The sequence below is a fragment of the Felis catus genome, chromosome C1 (genome assembly GCF_018350175.1).
Source record: "Felis catus isolate Fca126 chromosome C1, F.catus_Fca126_mat1.0, whole genome shotgun sequence".
NCBI classification, from domain to species: Eukaryota; Metazoa; Chordata; class Mammalia; order Carnivora; family Felidae; genus Felis; species Felis catus.
This window is the reverse complement of record NC_058375.1, coordinates 25471477-25499466: the sequence shown is the minus strand read 5'-3', so window position 1 is coordinate 25499466 and position 27990 is coordinate 25471477. Positions and strand designations below refer to the sequence as shown.

General features: G+C 43.8%; 1 protein-coding gene and 1 long non-coding RNA gene across 12 annotated transcripts in view; one reads left to right on the top strand and one right to left on the bottom strand.

Annotated features, from left to right (window-relative positions):
* CSMD2 (CUB and Sushi multiple domains 2) overlaps positions 1-27990 on the top strand; it is a 602474-nt gene that overhangs the window by 518992 nt on the left and 55492 nt on the right. For 8 of the 9 annotated variants that reach the window (XM_045035511.1, XM_023258438.2, XM_023258437.2 and 5 more), the window contains 8 exons: positions 5843-6031; positions 8931-9077; positions 11625-11813; positions 17702-17887; positions 18965-19159; positions 20834-21007; positions 22069-22242; positions 27786-27959. In XM_045035511.1, the coding sequence (XP_044891446.1) occupies positions 5843-6031; positions 8931-9077; positions 11625-11813; positions 17702-17887; positions 18965-19159; positions 20834-21007; positions 22069-22242; positions 27786-27959 (1428 nt within the window). The remainder of the gene's footprint in view (positions 1-5842; positions 6032-8930; positions 9078-11624; positions 11814-17701; positions 17888-18964; positions 19160-20833; positions 21008-22068; positions 22243-27785; positions 27960-27990) is intronic. The other variant, XM_023258442.2, reaches the window with a different exon arrangement.
* On the bottom strand, positions 38-27792 carry LOC111561704. Of its 3 annotated transcripts, none has more exons than XR_006584145.1 (8): positions 25529-27792; positions 22152-24387; positions 21580-21744; positions 17459-17615; positions 13975-14169; positions 13081-13192; positions 11825-11969; positions 38-315 (listed from the first exon to the last, which is right to left on the bottom strand). It is a non-coding gene; the product is annotated as an uncharacterized LOC111561704 (long non-coding RNA). The 3 variants fall into 3 exon arrangements; XR_006584146.1 differs by having other exon boundaries at positions 26404-27792; XR_006584144.1 differs by having other exon boundaries at positions 41-315; positions 22152-27792.

The following is a 27990-nucleotide window of genomic DNA, read 5'->3' as shown; positions in this document are numbered from 1 at the left end:
ATTCTAAACCCAACCAAGTTATCGTTTAAGAGTGGGAATATATTAATGAAATCTTCAGACAGACAAGGACTATGTAAAGTTACAGCTTACTAAAAGCATAATTAACAGATATACTTCAGTGCATTAGTCAGGATAGGTCAGGCATATGTTACATTAACAAGCAATCCCCACATCTCAGTGGCTTAACACAACAAAAGTTTATTTCTCCTTCAGGCAAAATTTGCTATAGTGCAGTGACTATAATGCTGGTGACTCAATGATCCAGGCTTCTTGAATCTTGTGCTGCCATCTGAAAACTAGGCCTGCTCCTGGATCCTACAGTGCAACAGAGTAAGAGAGAATGAGAGTTGCTTAAGGGCTTTTCACGTCCTCAGCCCAAAATGGCACACATTATTCTACTCACATCTCATTGACCAGAAATAAGCACATGGATGGAAAGTGAAGTTTTTTGTATGCTCAGGAAACAAAAATAAAACCTAATATTTGTAAAGACTGGAAATATCTACCACATTCATTAAGAAAAAAAATGAATACAGGGGTGCCTGGGTGGTTCAGTCGGTTAAATGTCCAACTTCAGCTCAGGTCATGACCTTGCAGTTCATGAATTCGAGCCCCGCGTCAGGCTCTGTGCTGACAGCTGAGAGCCTGGGGCCTGCTTCAGATTCTGTGTCTCCCTCTCTTTCTGCCCCTCCCCTGCTTGCACTGTCTCTCTCTCTCTCTCTCTCTCTCTCTCTCTCTCTGTCTGTCAAAAATAAATAAATATTAAAAAAAAGAAAAAAGTGAATACAGGTAATGATTCAGATGCAAAAAGTGACAATGAGCTAAGAAATCAGTAAAATAGGGTAATAATCTAAACAATACTGACTGTAGTAAACTTAAAAATACAAACACAACTGGACAGATAAATGACATTGGAGAACCTATTTAGAAGAAAGAAAAAGTGAGTTGAGGACCCTTGCTTGTTGAGGAGAAGCATAGATATTGATTAACCCTCTACATTAGTTAAAATACGTGTATTAAAAAGAAAGCTTAAATGTATAGGTCATTTTTTTTAAATTATGGATAACCATGGTATCTGTAAGTTCTAAATCCATAATCAAAAATAAAGATAATAAAGATAACTCCATTAATCCAATAGAAGCATTAAAGGAGAAAAAAATTATGGTAAACAGAAAACACAAAATAAGGTAGCAAAACTAAGTGCAAATATACGTGTAACTATAGTAAATATAACTGAATAAAACTGCTAATCCAAAGAGAGAGACTTCCAGATTAAGTAAAAAACAAGTTTAACTATAGGCTTTCCATAAACTTAGACTTGAATATCTTCATCTGCCTCCCTAAAGACATAGCTAGAAAGGTCTCACTCATCCCTGCTTGAAACAAAACTTTGAAAAAATAGCAAGTACTAACCTCTAAAATCTTGTGTAGTAAAGATAATATTAGACAAAATAGAATTTAAGGCAAAAAGTTTTAAAATAAAGAGGAAGTTTCATGCTGATAAACATAATCTATCAAACATATATAGCAGTCATAAACTTCTGTGTACCTAACAACATGATATTGAAATATATCAAGGAAAAATTGACAGAATTATGGGGGAAAAGGACAAATTCACAATTACAGTTGTAGATTTTCACACATCTCTTTGAATGACAGACCAAAAATAAGTAGGTACATATAATATTTGAATGATATAGTTATATCAGTAAGTTTTGCTGCATAAAAACCATGCCAACATTTAGAGTTTTTAAACAATAACCACTTATTTCCTGCAAAAGATGCAGTTTAAATATAAATACCAGATAGACTGAAGAAGAGGAAACGATATACATGCAAATGTTAAACATAAGAAACATAATTTCAGATAATACTGCCAGCAAGGAGTATTACCAGAAATAGAGAAATTGTATAATGACAAAAGAGTTAATTCCATTACAAAAGATATATATGTTATATGCATATGATAAAAGAGCTTCAAAAAATATGAAGGAAAACTGACAGAACTAAATGTGAAAAGTAAAGGCAAAGTACAGAATAAAAAAAGATATTAATGATACATATATTTTTGAAAGGACTTCTGTCTAGACTATGTAAAGAACTTCAGCAACTCAATAATAAGACAATCCAATAAAAATATGGACAAGAGACTTGACTAGACACTTTACAAAATAAGAGGTATGGATAGCCAATAAGTATATGAAAAGATGCTAAACATCATTAGTCATCAGGAAAATGCAAATTAAAACCCTAATGAAATATTACTGCACACCCACGAGAATAGCTAAAACCTAAGACTGAAAATACCAAGTGTTGACAAGAATGTGGAGCAAGTGGAACTTTTATACATTGCTGGTTGGGATGTAATATTATACAGTCACTTTGGAAAATGGGTAATTTCTTTCAAAGTTAAACATATACCTGCCCTATTGCCAAGCAATTATACTCCTAGTTATTTACCTAAGAGAAATGAAAACCCATATCCACAAAAAGGCTTGTATATGAATTCCATAATAATCCAAAACTGGAACCAACCTAAATGTTCATTAATAATAAACAGAATGAATGAACAAAAAAATTGTTCTGTGATTGCTACAGAGCAATAAAAATAAATGAAGTAGTAATACACAAAACATCATGGATTGAATCTTAGAAACATAATGTTTAGCAAAAGAAACCAGGCACAAAAATAACAACATGTATGATTCCAATTGCATGAAATTCTAGTATAATCAAAACTAATCTGTTGTTATAGAAATAATATCAGTGATTTCCTGGAGCATAGGGCAGGTCATACTAATTAATTGCAGAGAGGCACGAGAGCAAGTTTCTGAGTGACAGAAAAAATCTATATCCTGATTATGGTAGTGGTTACACAGGCATATACATTTACTAAAGCTCATTAAACCATGCACCTAAGATCTGTGCATTTCATTGTACATAAATTATATTTCAAAATTTTTGAATTTTAAAAAATGAATGAGGGGCGCCTGGTTGGCGTAGTCGGTTAAGCGTCCGACTTCAGCCAGGTCAGGATCTCGCGGTCCGTGAGTTCAAGCCCCGCGTCAGGCTCTGGGCTGATGGCTCAGAGCCTGGAGCCTGTTTCCGATTCTGTGTCTCCTCTCTCGGCCCCTCCCCCGTTCATGCTCTGTCTCTCTCTGTCCCCAAAAAAATAAATAAACGTTGAAAAAAAGAATTTAAAAAATGAATGAGTTATAAAATGCAAAAACAGCCTTACTGATAAATAAAAAGAAGTGCCTGGAACAAAGAGCCACAAAATAATCAAACCATTAGGTAAATTAAACAGAGAGAGAAAGGAGGAATATAGAAAAATAAGAAATGGAAAATGGACTATAACCATTGAAGCAAAAGAAAAATTTTTAATTATGATCTTGTACAAATCTTGTACAAATCTGTGCTGATAAATTAACGATATGAATGATTTTCTAGGAAGGTATAATTTGATAAAATTGACCCCAGTAGAGATATAAAGTTTATACTTTCCTAATTCTTTAAAAGAAATAGAGATCAGAGGAAACCCCATTAAAGACATCAAGACTAGATGGTTTCGTGGAAGAATACTACTAAACCTTCAAAGGCCAGACATCTTGAACATAAGGAGAAAGAAAAACTTATAAACACTAATGACCAAATCTGATAATTGCACACAAAAAGGCAAACCTGTGGAACCAATCTCATTTGAGAGGGCGTGCCTGTTTCCCCTCAATGGAGGAGTTTCAAGTAGAAAGGTGAGAGCTTCCATTGTGTATATAAACCACAATTTCTTTATCCATTCATCAGTTGATGGACATTTAGGCTCTTTCCATAATTTGGCTATTGTTGAAAGTGCTGCTATAAACATTGGGGTACAAGTGCCCCTATGCATCCTGAGAAACTTAACAGAAGACCATGGGGGAGGGGAAGGAAAAAAAAAAGTTAGAGAGGGAGAGAGCCAAAACATAAGAGACTCTTAAAAACTGAGAACAAGCTGAGGGTTGATGGGGGGTGGGAGGGAGGGGAGGGTGGGTGATGGGTATTGAGGAGGGCACCTGTTGGGATGAGCACTGGGTGTTGTATTGAAACCAATTTGACAATAAATTTCATATTAAAAAAAGAAAGAAAGAAGGAAAGGTGAGAGCTTCAAGAGCAGATCTGGTACCACCTGGACTGTACCACAAAGCCTAGGGGGAATTAAATATCAGCATACTTCCGTGACCTGTAGATATCAGGATAGTGAAATTGGAAGCATTTCAAAAGCAAGGCCGTTTTAGTCCAAGATGCCATTTTCTTTCCTTTCCCATTTACAAAATAAGAAGGAAGTTCTCCCAGGAGAAGCTGGTTAGTGCCTTCCAAAGCTCCCCCTTTCAGTAGCCTAGCTGGCTCAGTTGGTATAGCATGTGACGCTTGATCTGCGGGTCATGAGTTGGAGCCCCATGTTGGTTGTAGGGATTACTTAAAAAAAAAGGGGGGGGGGTGTTGCAACGCTACTCAAAGGAATCCCAGGTGAGCTGTGTGAATTCTGGGCCATAGAAAACATTTTGTCTGTTAGCCCAGACCCAGTGCTGATTAGAAAGCCTCATTTCTGTGAAGGCAGAAGGTTTGAAGGAAACAGAGGAAATGGGTGGAGAGTGAGTAGCTAAATCTCCTCCCCAGACAGCCTCATCTCAAATTGTAATCCAGGAATTAGTCCTTGGCCTTGCAGTTCCAGAAACTCTCCTTTGTCAGTGTCCTAGAATCCAGCACATTCAGGAAGCCTGTCTAAAGGCACATACACAGCAAAATACCAATTTCTCTGTTTGCAGTGATTGGGATAGTGATTGGGATACTTGCAGCTACTGCCCAGGGCATGTCTCTTTCAAGGTACTGAAGAAGTTGATTCAGTCCTCAAAACTTTACTGTGGAGTCCTCAGCCCAAGCAAATAGAGGTGGATCATCCTCAAATTTATTTCAAATAGGATTTAGTGACACTTCCCTGTACCCTCAGGAGAGAGCACCTCCCTGGTTTCCAGGATGTGCAGGGCTCCTCTGAACCAGAATCTTCTCTAGCCTCCCTGGTGACAGACACAAGAAATCCAATCTAGCCCCTCCAGCAACTCCTGTTCTAAGTTCTACATTGACTGTCTTCCTTAGGGTGACATATTTGTCTTTAGATATCTTAATACTACTAATCAAGCCATAGCCAAGCTCTGCTAGTTTCTTCTGTTCCTGGTGTAATTACCATCATCATCTCTACAATTTATGAAAGAACTATGTTGCATGCTTTAAGTATGTTATTTTCTATAATATTATATATATTATGTTAACTAATGTACAATTATATAATGTTGTATAATACAATAACCCTGTAAGGCAGGTGTTATCTTTCTGCATTGGAGGTGGAGAAGCTATTGCACAGAGAGACAATAATTTGTTCAAGACCACATAGCTAGTAAGTGACAGTATAAATCCAGGTGTGTTTGACTCAAGATTCTATGTACTTACCTCTTCCCTGTACTCTTCTTTGTACAAATCAAACCCGTTTACTAAATTAACTCTTGGATTTAAGGATGCCTTACTGTTATTTCTGTATGTATAATCCTCAGTTACTCCAAAGCCCATATCTGAGCTAGGATGTGATCCCAACAGCTGGCCTCGCCTGAATCCCAGGAATATAGTACCCTTGACACAGAATCTGAGGTCCCCTCATGCCATGGTGCAGTATAATGATGGGTGTTGGGATCTTGTTTGAATGTGCTCAAATACTCTTGTTCCAGTGGTTGTCTTTTGTGACAGAGAAATGTGTTGGCCCCAGATCCATCTCCATCCCATGTACCTGGTATTTCTCTTTCTTTCTTTCTCCAAGTGCACTGCCCAACGAATGAGCTTCTGACAGATTCCACGGGTGTGATCCTGAGTCAGAGCTACCCAGGAAGCTATCCCCAGTTCCAGACCTGCTCTTGGCTGGTGAGAGTGGAACCTGACTACAACATCTCCCTCACGGTGGAGTACTTTCTCAGTGAGAAGCAGTATGATGAATTTGAGATCTTTGATGGTAAGTCAGTCAAATGTTGAATAGTTCCCTGCTGCAGATAGCACAGACCTGCTTTAGAACCTGAGGGATCTGTGCCATGACCTCCGTATTAGAGCTTTCCAGAGGCTCCATGCAACATCTTTCTGTACCACAGAAATCCCAATACTTTGGTAGCTGCTGAATTGTATGGACATGGGGCAAAGCTGCTTGTATTGTAGGCTCGTCCTGCTACAGAACCCTTTCCTACTTTAGCACCTCCTCAAAGCAAGTACCTTGAATGTCATTCAACAAATGGATCATAGCAGTATTCCCACATGAAGAATACGCTGCCTCTGAAACCCAAAGGAGGGGCCACCAAACACTGTGCTTCTTTCTTGGTAGTAGAAGGGAAAAGGTATACTAACTTGCTCTTTAATTTGGAGAAAAAGTTTCAGCATGTCCTCAAACCACTGAGGAAATTTCACCCAACTCTTTGTAGGACTTATCTCTTACCCTCTGGAGCCATGTGTCTTACAAAAGCATCTACACTAATTGTCCCTTCTGGCTCATCAGAGGCAATTAATACAACATCATCATATAGAGAACCAATATGCTATATTCTGCAGAATGTCCAGATGGTCCACGTCTCTTCATACTATATTATGACAGTGATCAGTAGAATTAACAATGCTCTGGGGCAAGGCCATGAATGTATACTGTTGTCTATCTCATGTGAATGCAAATTGCTTATGATCCTCCTTTCTGATGGGTATGGAAAGAATGCATTGCTAGATCAATAACTGCATTTCATGCAACCAAGGCTGTGATCATCTGCTCTAATGAAGATACTACATCTGGTACGTCTACTGCAAACGAGGGCCACTACTTGGTTAAGTTGGTGCTGTGAGGTGGATCTGGGCCAGGATTTCATTTATTACCAACTCCAACCCCCAGACACCTCTATTCCAACAGAGGAGCCAGCGATAGTGCTTTGGGTCCCCTGGTATCAGCATTAATTCACGCTCTGTATCCAAAATCTTGGGAATACCTGGACATTCCCTTTTTTCCAGTATTCAGTTGCCTGAGGAAATAGCAGTAGGTCTTTAGGGGGAAGGACTGGCAGAATCACTACTATCTATAATTGATAAGATTTTGTAGGGCCCTTTTTCATGGGGACCCAATCTCTCCTTCAGGCAAAGTGTTCTGGAATAAGAAATGGAACCTAGCTCAAGTCTCCAAACTGGGTGAGGGACTGAAACTTTCCATTGGGGTCAGGTTTTCTCACGTTTTTGACTATATATCCACGATCTGTTTTGTTCATCTATTCATATATTGGGAGGCTGCCTGTCTACCTTGCCCTTAAGAATATCATGTTTTGGGGACACCTGGGTGACTCAGTCAGTTGGACATCTGACTTCAGCTCAGGTCATGATCTCACTGCTCGTGAGTTTGAGCCCCACATTGGGCTCTGTGCTGACAGCCTGGAGCCTGGAGCCTGCTTCAGATTCTGTATCCGTCTCTCTGCCCCTCTCCTGCTCTTGCTCTCTCTCTCGAATATAAAATAAAACATTAAAAATTTTTTTAAAAAAGGGGGCGCCTGAGTGGTGCAGTCGGTTAAGCATCCAACTCTTGATCTCAGCTCAGGTCATGATCTTACAGTTCAGGAGTTCGAGCCCTACGTCGTGCTCTGCGCTGACAGCATGGAGCCTGCTTGGGATTCCATCTTTCTCTCTCTCTCAGCCCCTCCCCTGCTCATGCTCTCTCCTGTCTCAAAATAAATAAATAAACTTAAAATTAAAAAAAAAAAAGAATATCATGTTTTGTGAGACATCACCATAGATCATGCAGGGTAGGCCCTCCCAGCTACCATTCCAACCTTGCTGCACATTTTAGTAATTATGCAAGCCTCTGCCTGGCCCCTGTATTCTAGAATCTTCTCATCTCCATCAACACCAGGAAGCCCTATTCTATGGCAGCATCTCCTTCCATCAGTTTAGGCCAACAGAGGGTAGATAGGTGTTAGTTTGTCGATGATGCTGGTGTTCACGCCCTCACCAGTGTGTTCCTCTTTGCTCTAGGGACTGGAGTATATTCCAGGGCCTCCTGAGAGACATGGTCAGCTAGTGGGTGTTCTGGTCTTATACAATAGGCCTATTCTGGCAAGCCATTTCTCTGAGCCTTTTGACCCCTTCCTTCATGGTTTGTCACAGCAGTTCTGATGGCTCTATTTTGTTTAATGTGGTCCATTGCTTTTGCCAAGCTTCCAAGAGCCATCTCAGCAGCATATCAGAACCATCACTCAGGACTATTTCCAGGGCAATAAATCCTGTTATGGATTATTGAGCTTTATACTCTGCCTCCCTTGAACCAACTGCCTTTAATGCACTCCCAGGCATTAAAGGTGGGGAAAAAGAAGAGGGAGGGCTTTCTGGAAGAGCCTTGGAAAGGATTATTGGGGAACAATGTTGTGTGTAACATTGAAACATGATGTTTGCATGTAGCTTTATTGTTATTTATTCATTTAGTACATACTTTTTCTATATGGCAAGCACTGAGCTATTTTTAGTATGCACATGAGAAGTAGGTGGCAAGGTGGAGGTTCCCAGTTTGCAAACCAGCTCTTGCATTAACCAGCTGCTTGACCTTGGCAAGTCTCAAGATGGCAGATAGATTTCGTCTCTCCTGCCAACTCCTATAAATTGGTACTGACTTCCTGGAGCACTGCTTTAGGGCTCAGGAGGAAGGAGCACCCAGCACAGTGGCTGGGGATGCAGACAGAGGAGCGGAAGTAGACCATTGCACCGGCCCTGACCATCTGAGCCTAATGTCTTCTCTTGAGGAAGGGAAATGGCAGCTGGTTACATTTCAGGTATCGAATCAAGGTACCTAATCTCTAGCACCCATGCTAGTCTGTAATTCTGTGTCCCGTACTCTCACCCAGGTCCCTCAGGACAAAGTCCTCTGCTGAAAGCCCTCAGTGGGAATTACTCGGCTCCCCTGATCGTCACTAGCTCAAGCAACACTGTGTACCTGCGCTGGTCATCTGACCACGCCTACAACCGGAAGGGCTTTAAGATTCGGTATTCAGGTGAGTAAAATATAAGGACTCAGGAGAAGGGCTACAACCCCTGAGCCCTTGAAGTTGCTCACCCAAAACAGCCAAGTAAGCCATGGGCCACATCCTGGTCAATGGCAGAGATCCTACCCGGGGACTGGCAGCCTGTCTCCTCTGAACCTCTCTCGCTACAGCTGCACAAATGTCCCTGGCGGTCTCCACCTCCCCTCTTTTGCCCTTTTCCCCACTTTAAACTCTTCCCTCTCTTCTTTTTGTACTTCCAGCCTATTGTGTCTTTTGGATAAGTTTATTATATATCATCTGATAATGCCTATGAGGTGATCCCATCCCTAACACTGTTGAAACATTAATAAAAGTTCCTAAAAACTGAGAAACCCTAAGATGTGGGTCTCCACGTGGGAAATGTTAGGCAGCAAAGGATGGCCTATATTTTAAGTCCAGGAGGCTTTGTTCTGCTCTGCCAGCCAGAATCATAGGCAGAGGCAGGTCAGGGGCCAAGCCAGGCAGACGGCTGACCAGGGCCGCAATCTACAATGGAGCACAGAAATATCCCTGGAAATGTAATGAAATGGAGAAAATGGAATTTATCCGAACTGTTGTCATGGGGATTACTGTCTCTGGTTGGAAAGAAAACTTGATAAGCAGCCTGACGCCCATTTCGAAGGGGAGTGGGTCCATGAACTTCTGGCTGGGCTCTGCAAGCTTGGAGGCAGAAAAGAATTACTTGAGACCATGAGGAGTTCCACAGGTGTGGCTTCAGGAAAAACCAAACCAGATGAAGCTGAGGAGAACCCAGAAGGAGAAGGTTCTTTACTGTCTCAGGGTCCATTTTCTCTGCAGACTGAACCCTAAATTCCTTTCCAGCCACACACACGAGGAAGGGGCGCTTCCTGACCCCCAAGGCCAGTGACCAGCTCTGTCACAAACCAGCCAAATGATTCCTAGACAAGTCACTGAACCTCTTCAGGCTTCAGTTTCCTTATGATGAAAAAGGAACCTTAAGGTCCCTGTCAGGTGAGGTTCAGGCCACTTCCTGGCAGTACCCAGCAGCTGCTTACACAAAGGAAAATACAGCATGTAGTTAACAATGCACTGTGATGGTTGCTAACCTAGGAACTAAAAGCCATTAAGGAGTTGCCCTTTCCTTGATGTTCTTAAAGACCAATCACAAAAACAAAACAAAAGCAAAAAACAAACAAACAAACAAAAAAGAGACCAAACCAAAGAGAGCAAACCAAACAAAAACCAAACAATCACATGTTTGGTCACAACTGAGTCAGTTGTAATTAGAATACTCACTCACAGAAAATGACTTAAGTACATGGTGAAACAATTAGTACTTCATGAAAATACAGTAGGCTTGTATACTTTGTACACACATCCGACACTATGATCAAGTGTATTTTATAACTGAGATTCCTGTTCTTGACTGATGTAAACACATAGGTCCGATATACGCAGGACACAGGTGGCGAAGCAGGAGCAAGGAAGCACGTCTGGCCTAGAAGGGCGGTATTTAAAACACCATTTTCACCAGCAGAGGGATGTGGACCTCAAATATGAGACCAGAGGACCTCACCATGGGGTGGCTGTAGTAAGGGCCTTGGCACCTTCATCCTCCTGCGTCCCGTGCCTGCCTGGGAGACCTGGCCAGAGACTCTTAGAGCAAACAGAGGTACACGTTCCAAGTGTTCCTCTGGCCACCCTCATTCCCCGCCTCACAGAACTTCCTCTGTGGATTGCTGGCAGGAGTCTTTATGGTCAGCACCCTGAGGCCAGGATTTTTGACTATTTTCCTCACAGTGGTCTTCCCTGTACTTAGAACATCACCTGGCACATAATAGGTGCTCCATGTCTGTTTGTCAAATAAGTGAATGAAATCCCAGTTGAAGCCATGAAGGGGCTTCACTGAAGGGGAAACAGGACCGTGGATTTCATGTCCTGGATTGCCACGGCTCCCTCTCCCCCAACCCCCTACAACAGGAAGGAGAAGGACCATTTATTGAGCACCAAGTGCCCTGCACTGGGCTGGGGACTTTACAAACACAAACCCGTTTGAATTGTCCAAAAACCTATGAGGCAGGCATCTCAAATCCCAAAACATAGGTGAGGAAAGTGGAATTCAAAGAGCTTCAGTGATCTCTTTGTCTCAAGTCACAGAGCTAGAAAGGTCAGATACAGGACTCCAGAGTCCACACCCCTGCAGTCACACTCTTCTGGAACCAACCCCACTGGGGTCTATCTCCTGTGCCTCTTCGGGAGCTGACAGGATTTGAGAGCCTGAGCTCAGCTGCAAGATCAGTACTGCCTCCGGGTCACAAATGGGACCCAGGGCTTCATGGTTTTTTCTCTTCTTTTCTTTTCTTTGGCTTTACTACACTGGCCATTTCTCAATATCAACCACTCAGATCTTCCTAAATAGCAGTGGGCCTGGCAGTGGCAGAGACAAGGAGATTGCTGAGGGAGAGGAAAGGGGAACAAAAGGGGCGGCACGTGCAGGAAAGAGCACATCTATCTTCTGCTTGCACGTGGTCCCCTGAGCCTCTTCTTGTTGTTCAGCTCCCTACTGCAGCCTGCCCAGGGCTCCACTCCATGGCTTCCTTCTGGGCCAGACCAGCACCCAGCCCGGAGGCTCCATCCACTTTGGCTGCAACGCCGGCTACCGCTTGGTGGGACACAGCATGGCCATTTGTACCCGGCACCCCCAGGGCTACTACCTGTGGAGTGAAGCCATTCCTCTCTGTCAAGGTGAGGAGTACCTTGGAAAGGGGGTGCCCAGTGGCTCCGATCCTTCTCACATCACTTGGGTTTGTCCCAGGACCCATCACTTCCAAATATGGGTTTCCTCATTGATAATTCATTCTTTCAGCGAACATATATTGAGGGTCCATAATATCTCGAGCCCTGGGGATATACATATGCATAAAACAGTCTCAGGGTGTTCAGAACAATAAGGGAGAAGATACGTAGCCACATAAATGCAAAATGGCAGGGGAAGGAAGTGCTGTATCAGTAGTACAAACAGCATTGTGGGAGCCCAGAGGTCAAATGGGACCTACCTCCCTCTGGACAGCTAGGGAGGACTCCGAGAAGAGAAGATGTTTGGGCTTGGGTTCCTAGAGCCGGTGGGGGTTGGGGCCAGGCATTAGCAAGGAAAATATTCTAGGCAACAGCAAGAGCATTTGCAAAACCAGGAACCTGGAGAGAGATCAATCACAAGATATGCAGAGCAACTTGGGCTGCCTGAAGCAGTAGGTCAGAGGAGGTGAGGGACAGAGGGAACCAGGGTGGAACAGCGACCATCACCACGTTCATTGTCAGCAGTCAAGCCCATGATATGTATCAGGTAGTTTGGCACATATGAAAGGCCTGCATTGCCTTTCATAATTGATGGGATTTGTTTTCCCTTAAAGCAATATAATTCAGACTAAAGATGGGGGGGGGGGGAAACTACGGATAATGCAAAGCGTTGCTGAAGGGGAGGTGGGTGGGAGGACGGGTTAAATGGGTGATGGGGATGATGGAGGGCACATGTGATGAGCACTGGGTGTTGCATGTAAGCGATGAATTACTAAATCCTACACCTGTAACTAATATTATATTACATATGTTAACCCACTGGAATTTAAATAAAAACTTGGCAGCAAAAAAAAAAAAAAAAAATGACCTATAATCCCATCAGCTGAGATCACTGTGTAACATTTCAGCACATTTCCTTTGATCTTTTACATGTTGTTTACAAAAATGGCATCCTCAGTGCACAAAGCTCTTGATATTTTCTTAGCATCTGTCACATAATTAAATACACTTCCTCATCATTATTTCCCATGGTCGTGTAGCATCACGGAAAAACCGTCATTTATTAAGTATCATCCTCTTGTTGGTCATTTGAATTCCTGTATTGTTTGCTACTGTGAACAGTGCTGCTGTTAAAATCCTTAGAATCCCATCATTGTGAGCATCCATATTTATTTCTTAAAATAAATTCCCAGAAATGAGATTGTTGAACCATAACCTGTGCAGAATCTGCAGCTTTTGACATTTACTGCTCTCCAGAACGTTTGTCTTCGCTTCCACCAGCATGGGAAAGTTGTCTTTTCTGCCATAGTCTCAATATTATGTACTGCCTTAAAAAAAAAAAAAAAGAAAAGAAAAACTTTGCCCATCATACTGACAAAAACAGGAAATCACACTGATGTTTGATTTTCCCGTGCTGTGGTTCCTAGTGTGGTGGGATCTGTCATCTCTGACCCTCTTGCCTGTGCCTGAGCTTTCTCAAACAGTGTGTTCCCAGAGAATGGACTGTCCACAAATGGCAAATGTCATTTGGCTTTGGTCTCCATGTCTCCAGCCTTTCTTCTGAAGCTGCGGTTGGAACCTACCATGCCTCTCATACCTGTTTTCTTTTGCCACTTCCCCAAACTAAACCTCTCTAGGCTTCTGTGTACTCATCCCCATACTACTTTGTACCTGGCCCCATCCCCAGGCTTTCCACTGATGCCCTTCCACTCAGCCATTCCCCCTGAGCTCTCTGGAATCCTGGTTTCATGGCCAACCAGCATATACCTTTGGCCGCTACCCAGAGGGCCGTCTTCGCTCTCCCCTCACAGAGACAAGCTCTCTTCTGAGAACACAGATTCTGGGGGCCTTTTAAGCACAGGGTGTTAATCCCCCATTCTCCACATAACCCAGGACCAGGAAGGGCCTGGCATTCTTCCAAACCATGACTTTCCACCAACAAATATATCTCATTAGAAATCCTATGCCTTCTAATTAGCTTTCTCTCTCCTTCCCCAGGCCATTCTTTCCCTACGTAGTCTCTCCCTGAGAGATCGCATTCCACCACCAGCTTCCAATACTTGACAATTCTGTCCCCACCTCTCCTACCCATAGGAAGTGTTCCTCCTACCTCAGAGTTTGTGGACCGTGTTTTGGCATGGAGATCAGGTCTCAGACTAGGAAGTTATCCTCTGTCGTCTTAGTTATCCACAAGGGAAGAGCAGGACCGCAAGCCGTGAGAAGCAGCCGCCATCTACCTCCTTCACCTGCTGTCTCCAGACTGCCTGACTCCTCATGCAGAATATCAGTGGGGATCCAAGTATTTCTTCACAAAAAGTTCAAGGAAGCAGAGCAGTTGATCACAATTTGACTAACCTAGTACCACCAAAGGAGTTTAAAGTCTTGCTGTTTAGGCATTAAAAGAGCATCAGGGCACCTGGGTGGCTCAGCTGGTTAAGTGTCCGACTCCTAATTTTGGCTCAGGTCATGATTTCATGGTTTGTGAGTTCGAGCCCCACGTTGGGCTCTGTGTTGACAGTGCGGGGCCTGCTCAGCATGCTCTCTCTGCCCCTCCCCCATGCGTGCACGCATGCGCACGGTCTCTCTCTCTCTCAAAGTAAATAAACAAAAAAAGAGCTTCATATTCAAGTGCTCCTTATTTCTTCATTCCTCATGTTCTCTTCAGTTCCTCCTAATTTACTCATTCCTTCTGTTTTCCAGTCTTTGAAGCCTTCCATCTTGATATCCCAATCCCCCTCTCTCTGGACAATCCATCCTTCCCCATATCATAGTGAACCCCTGGCCCTGTATCTCTTATTGGTTCTAGTAGCACCGAGTATCACTGTTGGCCAGTGTGGATGGGACCTTCCTCTACTTGACTTTTTCTGGGTCTGAATGAGGGAGGTCTGAGCTCTAGACTAGTTACAGAGGTGGGGATGGATGACGAACAACAGTGGGTACTCTGATTAACTCCCCTCCATCTGTACTAACTCCTGAACTATCAAAGGGCAAACATAGTTTGTAAGTATTGACTTCTTTCAAAGACCACACAAGCTACTCCTACCTCAGTAATGTGTGTTCCTCCAACAAACGTAGTGTTGACCCTACTCCTTATAAAACAATGACCACAGCCATGTTGCTGCACACCTTTGTCTCCTGAGCCATCACCTTGAAATTCATTTCTTTGTCCTCTTGTGTTAGCACTATCATTTTTATATCCCATATCTTACCCCTTCTTGGTTTGCACCCTCTTTCTGATAGAGTGTAGCCTTAAGTAAATTCCTCGTAAAGGGTTCTTGAGAAGGAAATTCTCTGAGTCTTTAAATGTCTGAAAATATCTTTATTTTTGCCCTCACATATGCATGGTAGGTTGACCAGGCAAAATTCTCAGTTCCAAATCACTTCCTTCAGAAGAGCATTCCATTTGGACATCCATTGCTGCTGGTAGGAAGTATGATGATTCTGATTCTCATTCCTTCTCAGGGATGTCCTGTTTTTTTCTCTCTCTGAGAACTTGGAGGAACTTGTCTTTTGTCTTCTGAAATTCCATGATGATGTATCTAAGAATGGGTCTCTTTGCATCCTTTTGTCTCCCTTTCAATCTGAAGACTTGCATCTCTCCAGCTGTGGGAAATTTTCATCTGCGACAGTTCCACCCCTCTGCTTTCTCTGATCTCTCTTTCTGGAACTCTGACCTGTTGGATGTTGGGCCTCCTGCACATTGACCTCCTGTGTTTTCAGTCCCCTTTTCTCATTTTCAGGTTCTGTCTGTTTGGTCTATATTCTGGGAAATTTCCTTTACTTTTAATCTCCAGCCTTTCTATTTAATACTTATTTTATCATATTTTTTAATTATTTTTTATTTTTTTATTTTAGAGAGAGAGAGAGAGAAAGTGAATGGGAGAGGGGCAGGGGGGGGAGAGAGAGAGAGAGAGAGAGAGAGAGAGAGAGAGAGAATCTCAAGCAGGCTCCACTCAGCATGGAGCCCAAAGTGGGGCCCAATCCCATGATTCTGAGATCATGACTTGAGCTGAAATCAAGAGTCAGACACTCAACCATCTGAGCCACCGAGGCACCCCGACAATCACATTTTTAATTTAAGGGAGCTTTCCCTTGTTGTTGTTGTTTTTTTTTTGGTTGTTGTTGTTGTTCCTTTTTCAAAGCACTCTGTTCTCATTATATGAATACAATATGCCACCTTGACTTCTCAAGACACTGCTAATCAAAAGTTTAAAGATTATGTATCGTCTGTTTCCTGAACTGTGTCTGTTTCCTAAAGGAGAAGTCTATTTCCTTTTTTTTTCTATTTTTTTAACTTGTTTTATGTTGTTGTTTTTTAATTTACATCCAAATTAGCATATAGTGCAACAATGATTTTAGGAATAGATTCCTTAGTGCCCCTTACCCATTTAGCCCATCCCCCCTCCCACAACCCCTCCAGTAACCCTCAGTTTGTTCTCCATATTTATGAGTCTCTTCTGTTTGGTCCCCCTCCCTGTTTTTATATGATTTTTGTTTCCCTTCCCTTATGTTCATCTGTTTTGTCTCTTAAAGTACTCATATGAGTGAAGTCATATGATTTTTGTCTTTCTTTGACTAATTTCACTTAGCATATTACCCTCCAGTTCTGTCCACATAGTTGCAAATGGCAAGATTTCATCCTTTTTTTTTTTAATTTTTTTTTCAACGTTTATTTATTTTTGGGACAGAGAGAGACAGAGCATGAACGGGGGAGGGTCAGAGAGAGAGGGAGACACAGAATCAGAAACAGGCTCTGGGCTCCGAGCCATCAGCCCAGAGCCTGATGCGGGGCTCGAACTCCCGGACCGCGAGATCGTGACCTGGCTGAAGTCGGACGCTTAACCGACTGCGCCACCCAGGCGCCCCAAGATTTCATTCTTTTTGATTGCCAAGTAATACTCCATTGTATATAGATACCACATCTTCTTTATCCATTCATCCATCGATGGACATTTGGGCTCTTTCTATACTTTGGCTATTGTTGATAGTGCTTCTATAAACATGGGGATGCATGTGCCCCTTCGAAACAGCACACCTGTATCCTTTGGATAAATGCCTGGTAGTGCAACTGCTAGGTTGTAGGGTAATTCTGTTTTTTGAGGAACCTCCTTACTGTTTTCCAGAGTGGCTGCACCAGCTTGCATTCCCACTTTTTTTCTATTTTTAATCTTATCTTTATGTCTTTCATACTACTGGTTTTCTTCACATATATAGTGATCCTTGATTATTCATATTTTAAAGGAAAGTCTAGATTAATTTTTCCAGGTAGCAGATGTGGGCTACCTTTGTTGCGAGTATATACAGATATCGTTACCCACTAGGTCTCTCACATGAATAAGAAGTTAAATTGAGTATGTAGTAGAGATGAGCAGGCAGAGGGGCAGATTTTAGGCTAAGAACCCTTATATCCTCGAATTAAAAGAACTTTACTCTGGGATACCAACTCACACCTTAGCAGCCCTGATTCTTACAAGGGAGTTCCTATTTTTTTCCTCTAGGAGGAAAGACAACCCTCTCTCCTTTATGTGGGGAACAGATGCCTGAATGCCTCTTCACTGGTTTTGTGGGAAAGGATGGAGGAGAACTGGTCTCACCTGCAGCTTCTCAGCTCCACTTCATTCTCGGCACACTTCTATCTACAATCCATCTTCCGAAGTTTTTTTTAAGTCTCCTCTGCTGCTGATCCTCCCATTTTGCTTTTTGTTATAGGCTCTTCTGCTTTACCAGTCTTTACTGTAATTTTATTAGGGCCTTGGGGGAGAGGAAAGATTAAAATATGTTCTCAGAATACCATCTTGAACCAGACACACTCATGTTATTTTTTTTCTCTTTGCTAGCTCTTTCCTGCGGGCTTCCTGAGGCCCCTAAGAATGGAATGGTGTTTGGCAAAGAGTACACAGTGGGGACCAAGGCTGTGTACAGCTGCAGCGAAGGCTACCACCTCCAGGCAGGTGCCGAGGCCACAACAGAGTGTCTGGAGACAGGCCTTTGGAGCAACCACAATGTCCCCCCACAGTGTGTCCGTGAGTCCTTGGGCAGTGGAGATGGGCATAAGGAGGGGCTGGGTATGCAGCTGAAGAGATTCCTGCAAGGAGTGAGCTAAAAACCCCATAATGAGAGGAGCGCCTGGGTGGCTCAGTCAGTTAAGCATCCAACTCTCAATTTCGGCTCAGGTCATGATCTCACAGTTCGTGAGTTCGAGCCCTGCAGTGGGATCTGCACTGACAGTGCAGAGCCTGGTTGGGATTCTCTTTCTCTGTCTCTCTCTTCCCCTCTCTTGCTCACTCTCCATCTCTCTCTCTCAAAATAAATAAATAAACATTTAAAAAAACATAATAAAAAAAAGCAGGTACATGGAGACTGGGGATTCAGGGAGCAGAGACAGGTGGATAATGTCATCTACCAAGTTGGGCTTCCATTTGAAATTGCTCTCAAAACATTGATAGAACATTGCACACTGAGATGTTTCCATAAACCATCACAGAATTTAGGAATAACTTGCTCCAGTTCCTTTTAGAAGGAAAAACTAGCAGAATAGTTGCAAAAGTGTCCTTTTATCACAAAACCCTAAAATGTCAAAGGTACAGTTCATCTTTAAGGCTGGAGTCACAAACTGGCAGCCTACTAGGTCATATCAAGTCTGAAGATACAAGCTTTTGCACTTTGGTTTGATTTTGTTTCTTTGGCCTGTGGTGTACTTTATGGAATTTTTCATTGCTTCCCAACATTTTAAAGTTGGGAGAGTTTACATAAAAATCCATAATTCTAGCTTCTGGTGAAAAATGAAGACCTGGCCGAAGAGAAGTTACAAGTTTCACATGTAACAATATGTACTGACTAACCTCCACCCACCACCCGTTTTTTTGTTTTTTGCGGGGGGGGGGGGGGGGGTGGATCTGCCCATCCCAGTTTCCTGCATTCCCCACCCAGCCCATTTCATTCATTTAACAAACCTGCCTGGCAGCTGAAAATTCTTGAATTCATCATTACTGCATTACAGTCTCCAGTTCTGGAGTCTTGCCAGTGTCGTCCATAATTAATTGATTAAGTAGTTAATTAATTAATTAATCAGTCTTCCTCCCTGCCCCTTGTCTCCCCAGCTGTGACCTGTCCTGATGTCAGCAGCATCGGCGTGGAACATGGCCGATGGAGGCTCATCTTTGAGACACAGTACCAGTTCCAGGCCCAGCTGATGCTCATCTGTGACCCTGGCTACTACTACACTGGCCAAAGGGTCATCCGCTGTCAGGCCAATGGCAAATGGAGCCTTGGGAACTCTATGCCCACCTGCCAAAGTAAGCCCAGGACGGGATGGTGGGCAAGTTGGCCCAGTGCCTCCTACTTGAACTATACCATCCATGGGGAAGGGGAGAAAGGAGGTATCACAAGGGATTGCAGTGTACCTCTTTTTGAACTCTCATCTAGAGTCAGGAGCTGGGGAGCTGCCTACTCCTTTAAGGAAGTACTTCTCAGCATCTTATTAAAAAGCTGCCTTTGTCCAGGAGAGCATCCACTAATTCACATATTCAACATTCACGCCAGGTATTATAGAAGTATGAAGATAAAAGGTTGTGACACCTACCGAAAAGAAGCTTATGGTCTGCTGGAGTGGCAGACAAAGTAAGGAAGCAATGCTTATGGGGTGTGAAAGACCCGTAACAGGAATGTGTATAGGAGGAATGGGTATAGCACAAGGGGCAGGCACCTAAGTGTGCCTGCCTTTCCTTCTGCATTGTTAGTTGTGTTTGTTGGTTTCTTCAAGACAGTTTCCAAGGTCAGGGTCCCTGGGGAAGCAACTCTGAGACAGAGGTTTATTATGGAGTACTCTTAGGATTACTGCCATCTTGTGTAAGGGAAGGGGAGGAAGAAGCCCTGGGAAGATGGTGAAGTTGAGCTCTGATGCACTATCAGTGAAGCCCTCAGCTGACCCCACAGGGAGCTCTGAAGCTGGGATGGTCCTTCAGAACTGCCACAAGTTGGAGCAAGAGGCCTTTATGCCTACACAGTGACCAAACTTGGGGTACAGGATGCCCCAGGAAGAGGGCATGATCTAGATGGGAGGACTCTGCAGCCAAGGCTGTCTGAAGAGGGCTAGTAGCTGAGGGTCATTTACCAGCAGCTGGGGAAAGAAGTCCTTTGGTCCTAAGTGGGGGTCTAAGTGGCCCACCACAACACCCACTACAATAGGAATAGACTCATAATATTTACGTAATCAATACAGATGTGATAGAGGAGGTAGGTGTTTGTACAGGGTAAAAGTAAATAGCTTGTCATTGAGCAGTAGAAAGTTTGCGATTGGGTGGGAGAAGGAGTGATATCCTCCCTACACTGATGATTCAAGTCGCTGTTGTCTTTATGTATCCAAGTTTAGACCCCACCATGGACTATAACCATGTGTGTGACAGAGCAGAAGTCACAAGGGTCTTAACAGCTTTATCACCATGAAGGATCTCACATTCAGTGTAGTCTTGGCCATCGGGCCTCATCTCACATGCCAGCCAGTGGCCATCTCCGGTGCCCTATTGAGAAGGAATAGGAGGCTTCTGCTGCACTCAGCAGAAAGGACAAGGGATTGATTGGTAGTGTCTGCCCTGGACACCAAGGACACCACAGAATCTCTGCCTCTAGTGTAGTGGTTCCTAACCAGGGTACATATCTGAACTGCCTGAAGAGTTTTTCTTAAAAATGCACATGCCTGGACCTTATCTCTATAGATTGTGAGACGTAGGTCCAGAGTACAGCCTGGGCATTTTAAAATCTCCTCAGGTGTTTCTGGCCACACTTCCAGTTGAGAATCACTGTTCCAACTGTAACATCACGCAAGTCACTGCCATGTCTCACATTCGGCTCATGAGTCCCAATAAAGTTAAACAGGTCTCATCGTTGTCATTATTCTTACTACTCAGAAGCAGCCCGTGTCCCTCCCGTTCATGCTGGCTTTTCAGAGTACTTTGTGATTTCTTTTTTAGTCATCTCCTGTGGAGAGCTTCCCATCCCGCCCAGTGGGCACCGCATTGGAACACTGTCTGTCTATGGGGCGACGGCCATCTTCTCCTGCAATTCTGGATACACGCTGGTGGGCTCCAGGGTGCGGGAGTGCATGGCAAATGGGCTCTGGAGTGGCTCTGAAGTTCGCTGCCTTGGTGAGTGACCTCCCCAGATCTATCCTCCTCATTTTTCTCTCCTCAAGGCAGGTTAGAGCTTTCTAAAGTTGATTGTAGTCTTTGAACAGCATCATTCTACCTATGGAATAAAATGCGTAATCCAAACACCAGCTATTGGGCATGGACCATGACTAAAACCCTGAACTTACTTCTCTTGGGGCACCCAAAAGAATGGGAAGAATTTCAAGTCTGATAAGACAAAGTTATATAGTAAGCAAATGACAAAAGCACAAAAACAACCTGGCTTACAAAGGACAAAGTTATGGTTTCCCCCACGACTAATGCATTCTCTACCAAACCTTAGATTCTAAGGTTTTCTCTCCTCTCAATTCTTTCTTGGAAACCTCAAGTCCAAAGGAGAGTCTCAGCTACACAGACCTGACAGCGTAGATTTGAATGTCTGTTCCAGACTGAACAGTGCTGCCCTCCCACTGTCTCAGGCTTCTTGTTAGGGATACAGTCATGAATTATTTCCATACAGATTCAAAGAATACCAGTGGAAATTCTAGGAATATACTCTACCCAAACCCCACTCAATAAAAGTAACCCACCTAGGTTAAGTTGTCTGTGTCTCTTGCCACTCAAGGAGAAGGAAAGGTGGGTTTAGCCAAATCACCTGTTTGTGCATAGTCATTTCCAACTCAACTCAGCTGGGCTTTGACTGCCTTAATGTAGACCAGGTGCCCTCCATTCAGTAGATGTTCAGTCAATGCTACCTGATGAAAAAAAGAGGGAGACGACCCCAAAGGCAGGGAACAGTGATCATTTCTAACCCACAGACAGATACAGAAACTACAGTTCAGAGATGGATGGCCTTCTGGGATTCAACCTTGGGATCTGGGGACGCCATTTCTGTCATGCTAGGATTCCTAAAGCTATTCCTGGATAGCTACTCTCAGAAGGAGGTGGAGAAAATAATGGGCGGCTGGGTCCTTGGTCCTCTTCCTCACCATCCATGTCTCCCCAACCCTGACCAAATCCCTACTCATCTTATATAAGCTCCTCCTCAATTTACACTCTTTCCTCATTTCCCACCAAAGCCGGACACTGTGGGACCCCTGAGCCCATCGTCAATGGACATATCAACGGGGAGAACTACAGCTACCGGGGCAGCGTGGTGTACCAGTGCAATGCCGGCTTCCGCCTGATCGGCATGTCTGTGCGCATCTGCCAGCAGGATCATCACTGGTCGGGCAAGACCCCTTTCTGTGTGCGTAAGTATGTTATCCACTCTCCCTAGTCACGGGCTCAGACTCAACGTGGACTTTCTCCCTTGTCCTCTTGATTAGGTTAGCTGGAGGTTTTGCACACTTGGTTACTTTTTTTCAAAGACCCAATCATTACATCTCTTGTTTTCAGTTTTCTGTATCATTAATTATTGCTTTTGTCTTCACCATTACCCTCCTTGTGGTTTCCTTTGGTTAACTTGTTTGTTCATTTTCTAGCTTTTGAGTAGCAAATCCAATTCATTTATTGTCATTCTTTCCGTTTTTTACTGTTATTGATGTAAGTGCTTAAGGTTATAAAATTTCTTCCAATAACTGCTCTAATCAGATCCCATAAGTTATAATAATTAATGTTTGATTGCTGTTTAGAAATTCTATAATTTGGGTTATAAATTAATTTCTTCTTTCACTGAAAAAATGTTTAATAGTTGTTTTCTTTTAATTTCCAGGCAGAAGGGACTTTTTATTTTTATTTTGTTATTCATTTCTAATATTACTGCACTGTATGTAATACATCTACTTCATTGAATTTATCGATGCTCTCTTTATGGCCTAATATTTGATCAACTGTTATGAATGTTTCATGTGCATTTAAGAAGAAAGGGAATTAGGATATAAAGCTCTGTATATAGCCATAAGGTGTGCCTTGATTATGTTGTCTGTACCTTACTGACTTTTGTCCACTTGACCTGTTTTGTTCCAAGAGGTGTGTCTCAAAGTTTTCTATTTTTAGTGGTCTTCTATCTTTTCTTGCATTTCCTGTAGTTTCTGCTACATAAAGGTAGTTGCTATGTTATTTGGTACATGCTCATTCAGAACTATTATTTCTATTGCAAACTGTGATTTTAGCCTTTAAAATGTCTTCTGTCACTTTTAATAATTTGTAGTTCGACTGGCACTGGGCCTGATATAGGGCTTACAAGCCCTTCTTTCATCCTTTTTCCATTTGCCTGGTACACTTTGAGCCATCCCTGTATTTTAGCCTTTCGGAATCTTGTACACAGCAGAGAGTTGGGCCTTACCTTGTGAGCCCATTTGAAAACCATTTCCTTTAATAAGTTAGTTATACTCATTCACATATATTGCTGTGACTTACATGCTTGGTCTTATATCTGTCGGGTTTTATGTAACTATTGAGGGTAAGATATACTCAGGAATTTCTTTCTCTATGTGATGTTTTCCTTACTCACCACCCCCCCCCCTCCATTTCTTTTGGTATTTAGGGAAGTTTGTAGGCTTTTATGCCCATTTCCTGTAGTCAGTGCACTGACATACCAGGATCCTTTTTCAGTTTGTTCACATTTACAATAGACTTTCTCTAGATCAATATCAGGCCATTCCCTGCTCCTCTCTTCTCTTTTCCGAACAGTCTTGCTTTCCACAAAGGCTTGCAACAGAAGCATGAGACACATTTTGCCTGGGTGGCATGTTTGTTTTTCCACTTACACATACTTTAAAGTTTATAGCATTCTCTGTCTTTTGGTTATGCTGCAGGCCTGGGCTTTCTACAGTTTTATTCGTTCTTCTTGTTAATCTGCATTTTCCTCGTTTTTTGGATGTAGATGACCACCATTCTTCTCAGCTGCCTAGAAGTAATTTGGAAAATTCTTCACTTTTTAAAGTCCCCTGAAGTGAGCCTTTATGTAAAGTGCAGGTTGTGTTGTTTAATTTTGTAATTCTTCTTCATTTGGCTCTTCCTATATGAGATGGAGCCATACAATAATGAGACTTATTGAATGAGCAATGCATGAAAAATTAGTCTTAATAGCTGCTTAAGTATTAGGATTACACAAAGCAAGACCCATCTCTATTCAGTCACTCTTCCAGAGGGGTCTAAACTAAACATTTGGTTTCATCCAGAAGATGCAAATTCCAGTGCCTTCAAGGAATTGGCACAGAATGTACATGCAGAGATGTGGGTTATAAATAATAGGGAATGTTGGAGTCAGAAAATAAATGGAGAATGTCTGCCTAAAGATGTTTAATTTTAGAGCTGGTATGCACTGAAAAGCAGTGTAGTAAGGTATTTAGACACTTGGACCCAGGACCTAGATTGCCTGGATCCTACCCAGAATCCAGTACCTCTGGGACCAACCCCCATTTTATTCTGGAGTACAGAGACGTGGGGAGTACCTGGAGGAGGAAGAAAAGAGAAAAAGAACAAGCATTTATAAGTGATTACCCTGAGGTCGGCACTGTGTTAGCTGTCACCATGTGTAAATCCAGGGTTTCCATATTACTCTCCAAACCTTCTGGCAATCCCCTATCTCCTCGGTTAGCTCTCTCATCCATCCCCAAACAGCTACTGCACGATTACCTCTTCCCTGAACACCCACCCTCCACCTCCTCCGCCTACATTCGCAGCAGATAGCGAAGGCAGATAATGAACCTGGCCTGAAATCAGAGGAACTGGTTTCAGAGCTCAGAAGAGCCACCTGGAAACAGTGCCCCCAAACAAGTCTCCCGACTGCTCTGAGGATGACAATGGTGCCTACCTCACAGGGTTGTGGGGACTAAATGAAATAATGCAGAGAGACCCCAATAATTATTAGCTGATTAGATAACCTCACTTTCTATTTTGCAGAGATGATAGAAGCCATCAAACAATAACTCCTTCTGCTTCCTACTTCCCACCCACACATCTATTCTTCTCCCTTCCCTCCTACCTCTGTAGGAGAGTCTCTGTCTCCAGGCCCAAGGCTGTGCCCTCCATTGATTCTCAGATCCCCTCCCTCCTGCCTCCTTAGCGAACTTAATCTATTTTTAACTGTCTCCTCTGTACTGCCTACCTTTCCTTTCTATTAATTTCCCTCAAGCCCCAGTTAAGTGTTCAAGCTTCACAGAGACCTCTATTTTCCTTCCTAGTGGGGTGTTCTCCACCTCTTCTTTGCAGCCTGTACCAATCAGGGTCCCCAGAGAAACAGAGCTATCTGGGGTATCTGACACCTCTTGAGGCTCTCCCTGTGGCTTCTGGGACACTCCCACCCCCTGCTGGGCTTTATTTTTTCTACTTTGCTGACCATACCTCAGTTCCTTTGCAGGTGCTTTCATGACCTGTCCTTCAAGAGGTGGTACCCCCAAAGGTTTTACTACTTAACACTCTTCTCTCACTTTTATGAGTGGTCCTTAGCCTTTGAGAAGGGGCCTCATGACCTTTTGTGAATCTGGAAGAGGGGTGAATCCTCTTCCAAGCACACTGCACCCACCCAATATTTTGCATATCATTTCCGTGAGTTCAAAGACCCTGTGAAGATTGTCTCCCCTCTCCCCCCACCTTGCTGATCTGGCAGGGTCCTGTTCATCCATGAGATCCAGTGTAGATGGCATGCTGTTTCCTTTGGGAACCCTCCTTAACCCACTCTCTCCCCTGTGGAGGGTAGATGCCCCTCTTCTTTGTGGGCCTCTATCCCAGCACCAGCACTCTGTGTTCTAACAGTCTGCTTCCCTGGACTGGGAAGTGGCTCCCTGAGGTTGGAGACCATATCATATTCCTCCTTGTATATCATCAGAGCAGAGCAAGGTACCTAGCACATAGAAGGAACTCAGTAATGTTGAATGAAAAGTAAATGTCTGAATCTATTTTCAAAGCAAACCTATTAATGCAATTCAAAATCCTTACTTTAGAGATACAGAAAGTGAGCTTGGAGTGAATTGTCCAAAGTAAGGAAAGGGCAGAGCTGAGCAGTAAATCCTGGTCTGCTGGCCTCCACAGCCCACCCTCATCCTAGCACACCAGGCAGTCTCAAACCCCTGCAATCCACTAACACATGTGTCCTGCTCTGCTCAGCCCTCTCTGCTAGAGTCAGGGATACTACTGTTGAGATTTACATAAGAGAACTGACCCAGAATGATGCCAGAGTTGGCCACAGCAAAAACTGGGCCCCGCCTTCTGCCTGCTCTTGCTCCCCCATCTCCATTCACACCATCATGGTTTGGGGTGGGCTCTTCGTGGATCCAGTTGTTGGGGTAAGAAAACATTCCTCATGGTTTCTCAGCCTCAAAATCCAGAACCAAGAGAAAGAGCTGGCAAAAGCATCAACTGAGACTTCAGTCTGAAGAGACTAGGTGGGGTACCAGGCAGGTGCTACAGAGAACTAAGGGCTAAGGAGCAAAGCAGAAACCCTGGTACCCACGCATCCATGTGCTCACCGGTCTTCCAGTCAGCAAGTATTTATCAAGCTCCTCCTGTATGTCAGGCACTGGTCCCGACCCCAAGCACGTCGCAAGAAACAAATCAAAGAACCTGCCCCCATGGAGCTGACCTTGAGGTGGAGGGAGATAACAATGAACAAACAAAGAGCTGCATGTAGAGCATTTCCGTTACTGTGGAGAAAAGTGGAGAAGGCAAGGGGCCCGGGCAGTGCTGGGGAGGTTGTTTATTGGGTCATAAGGGATGGCCTCACTGAAACGGTGACATTTGAGGGGAGACCTGAAGATGTGAGGGCAGGAGCCAACGGATGTTCTGGCAGAGGGGAAACAAGTGCCAAGGCTCTGAGGCAGGCACTTATTTTCAGGAGACCTCAGAGAGACCAGTGCCACTGCATGGAGGGATCAACTCCAGCTCCAGGAGGAAGGACGAAGCTGGGACAAAGTGGTGACCCTCGCACTCTGGGGCCAGGCCTTCGAGCACTGGGTTCTCCCCCACTGCCCTGCCTATAATTGAACAAATCACAAAATAAAATGGCCTGCAAGGATTCCAGAATATCACCTTTATTACTAATAAAGCCTATGTTGGAAGCCATAGTTTAAAGTAAAAGCCATATGGAGTCTGCTAAAAAAAAAAAAAGCAAACCCAGAATGGGGTGGATTCACACTATCAGAGGCAAGGCTGCAAGGACAACACCTCCCCCGCCCCATTGTTGGGGAGAGCCTGTCTCCAGGGGAGCAGCAGAGAGCACTGCCACTCACAGGCGCTGGGTCCCAAGAGAAGAGGGCAGAACTGGGCCAAGCATGACTGCTCATTCTTCCCAAATTGCACAGAGAAGGGCCAGAAATTACACGGATTGAACTCCCTTCATCTGGAAGGAGTAGAGGGGAAGGACTGTGCTCTCAACAACAGCTTTGGCTGAGCCACTGGTCTGGCATGGGGAGCAATCCCTCCATTCGGGTGTAGTTAGCATTGACTCTGGCTCTGTCAAGCTCAGCCAGGAAGTAGGTTGGGCCTGAATCCGCTGAGGGGTAGTCATCGCATCCAGTGATGGAGAGTGGGCATGGGGTACGACAGGGATAGAGGCAGAGAAAATGAGCAGGACTGACGACCCGAACAACAGAACTACAGTCCAGGCCTAATGCCTCATGGGGAGTCACAGAGTGATTTCTCTCAAGCTGTCCAAGCTACAGATGTGCCTTCAAGGAAGAAGGTATGTCCCCATGCTGATTTCAGGAAATAAAGGTTTTACAGCTAAGAGACTATAGTTAGACTTAGGCCTGAACTTCACTCATGGGCATGAGAAATACCAGGTGAGAAAAAGGATGCACTTTAAGGGTATGGAATAATAGGAGGGCTTACCTATTTTCTGTTTTGGTTGCAGCAATTACCTGTGGACACCCAGGCAACCCAATCAACGGCCTCACTCAGGGCAACCAGTTTAACCTCAACGACGTGGTTAAGTTTGTTTGCAACCCTGGGTATATGGCTGAGGGGGCTGCTAGGTCCCAGTGCCTGGCCAGCGGGCAGTGGAGCGACACGCTGCCCACCTGCAGAAGTGAGTCACCATTCTTCTCCCACCTCACCCC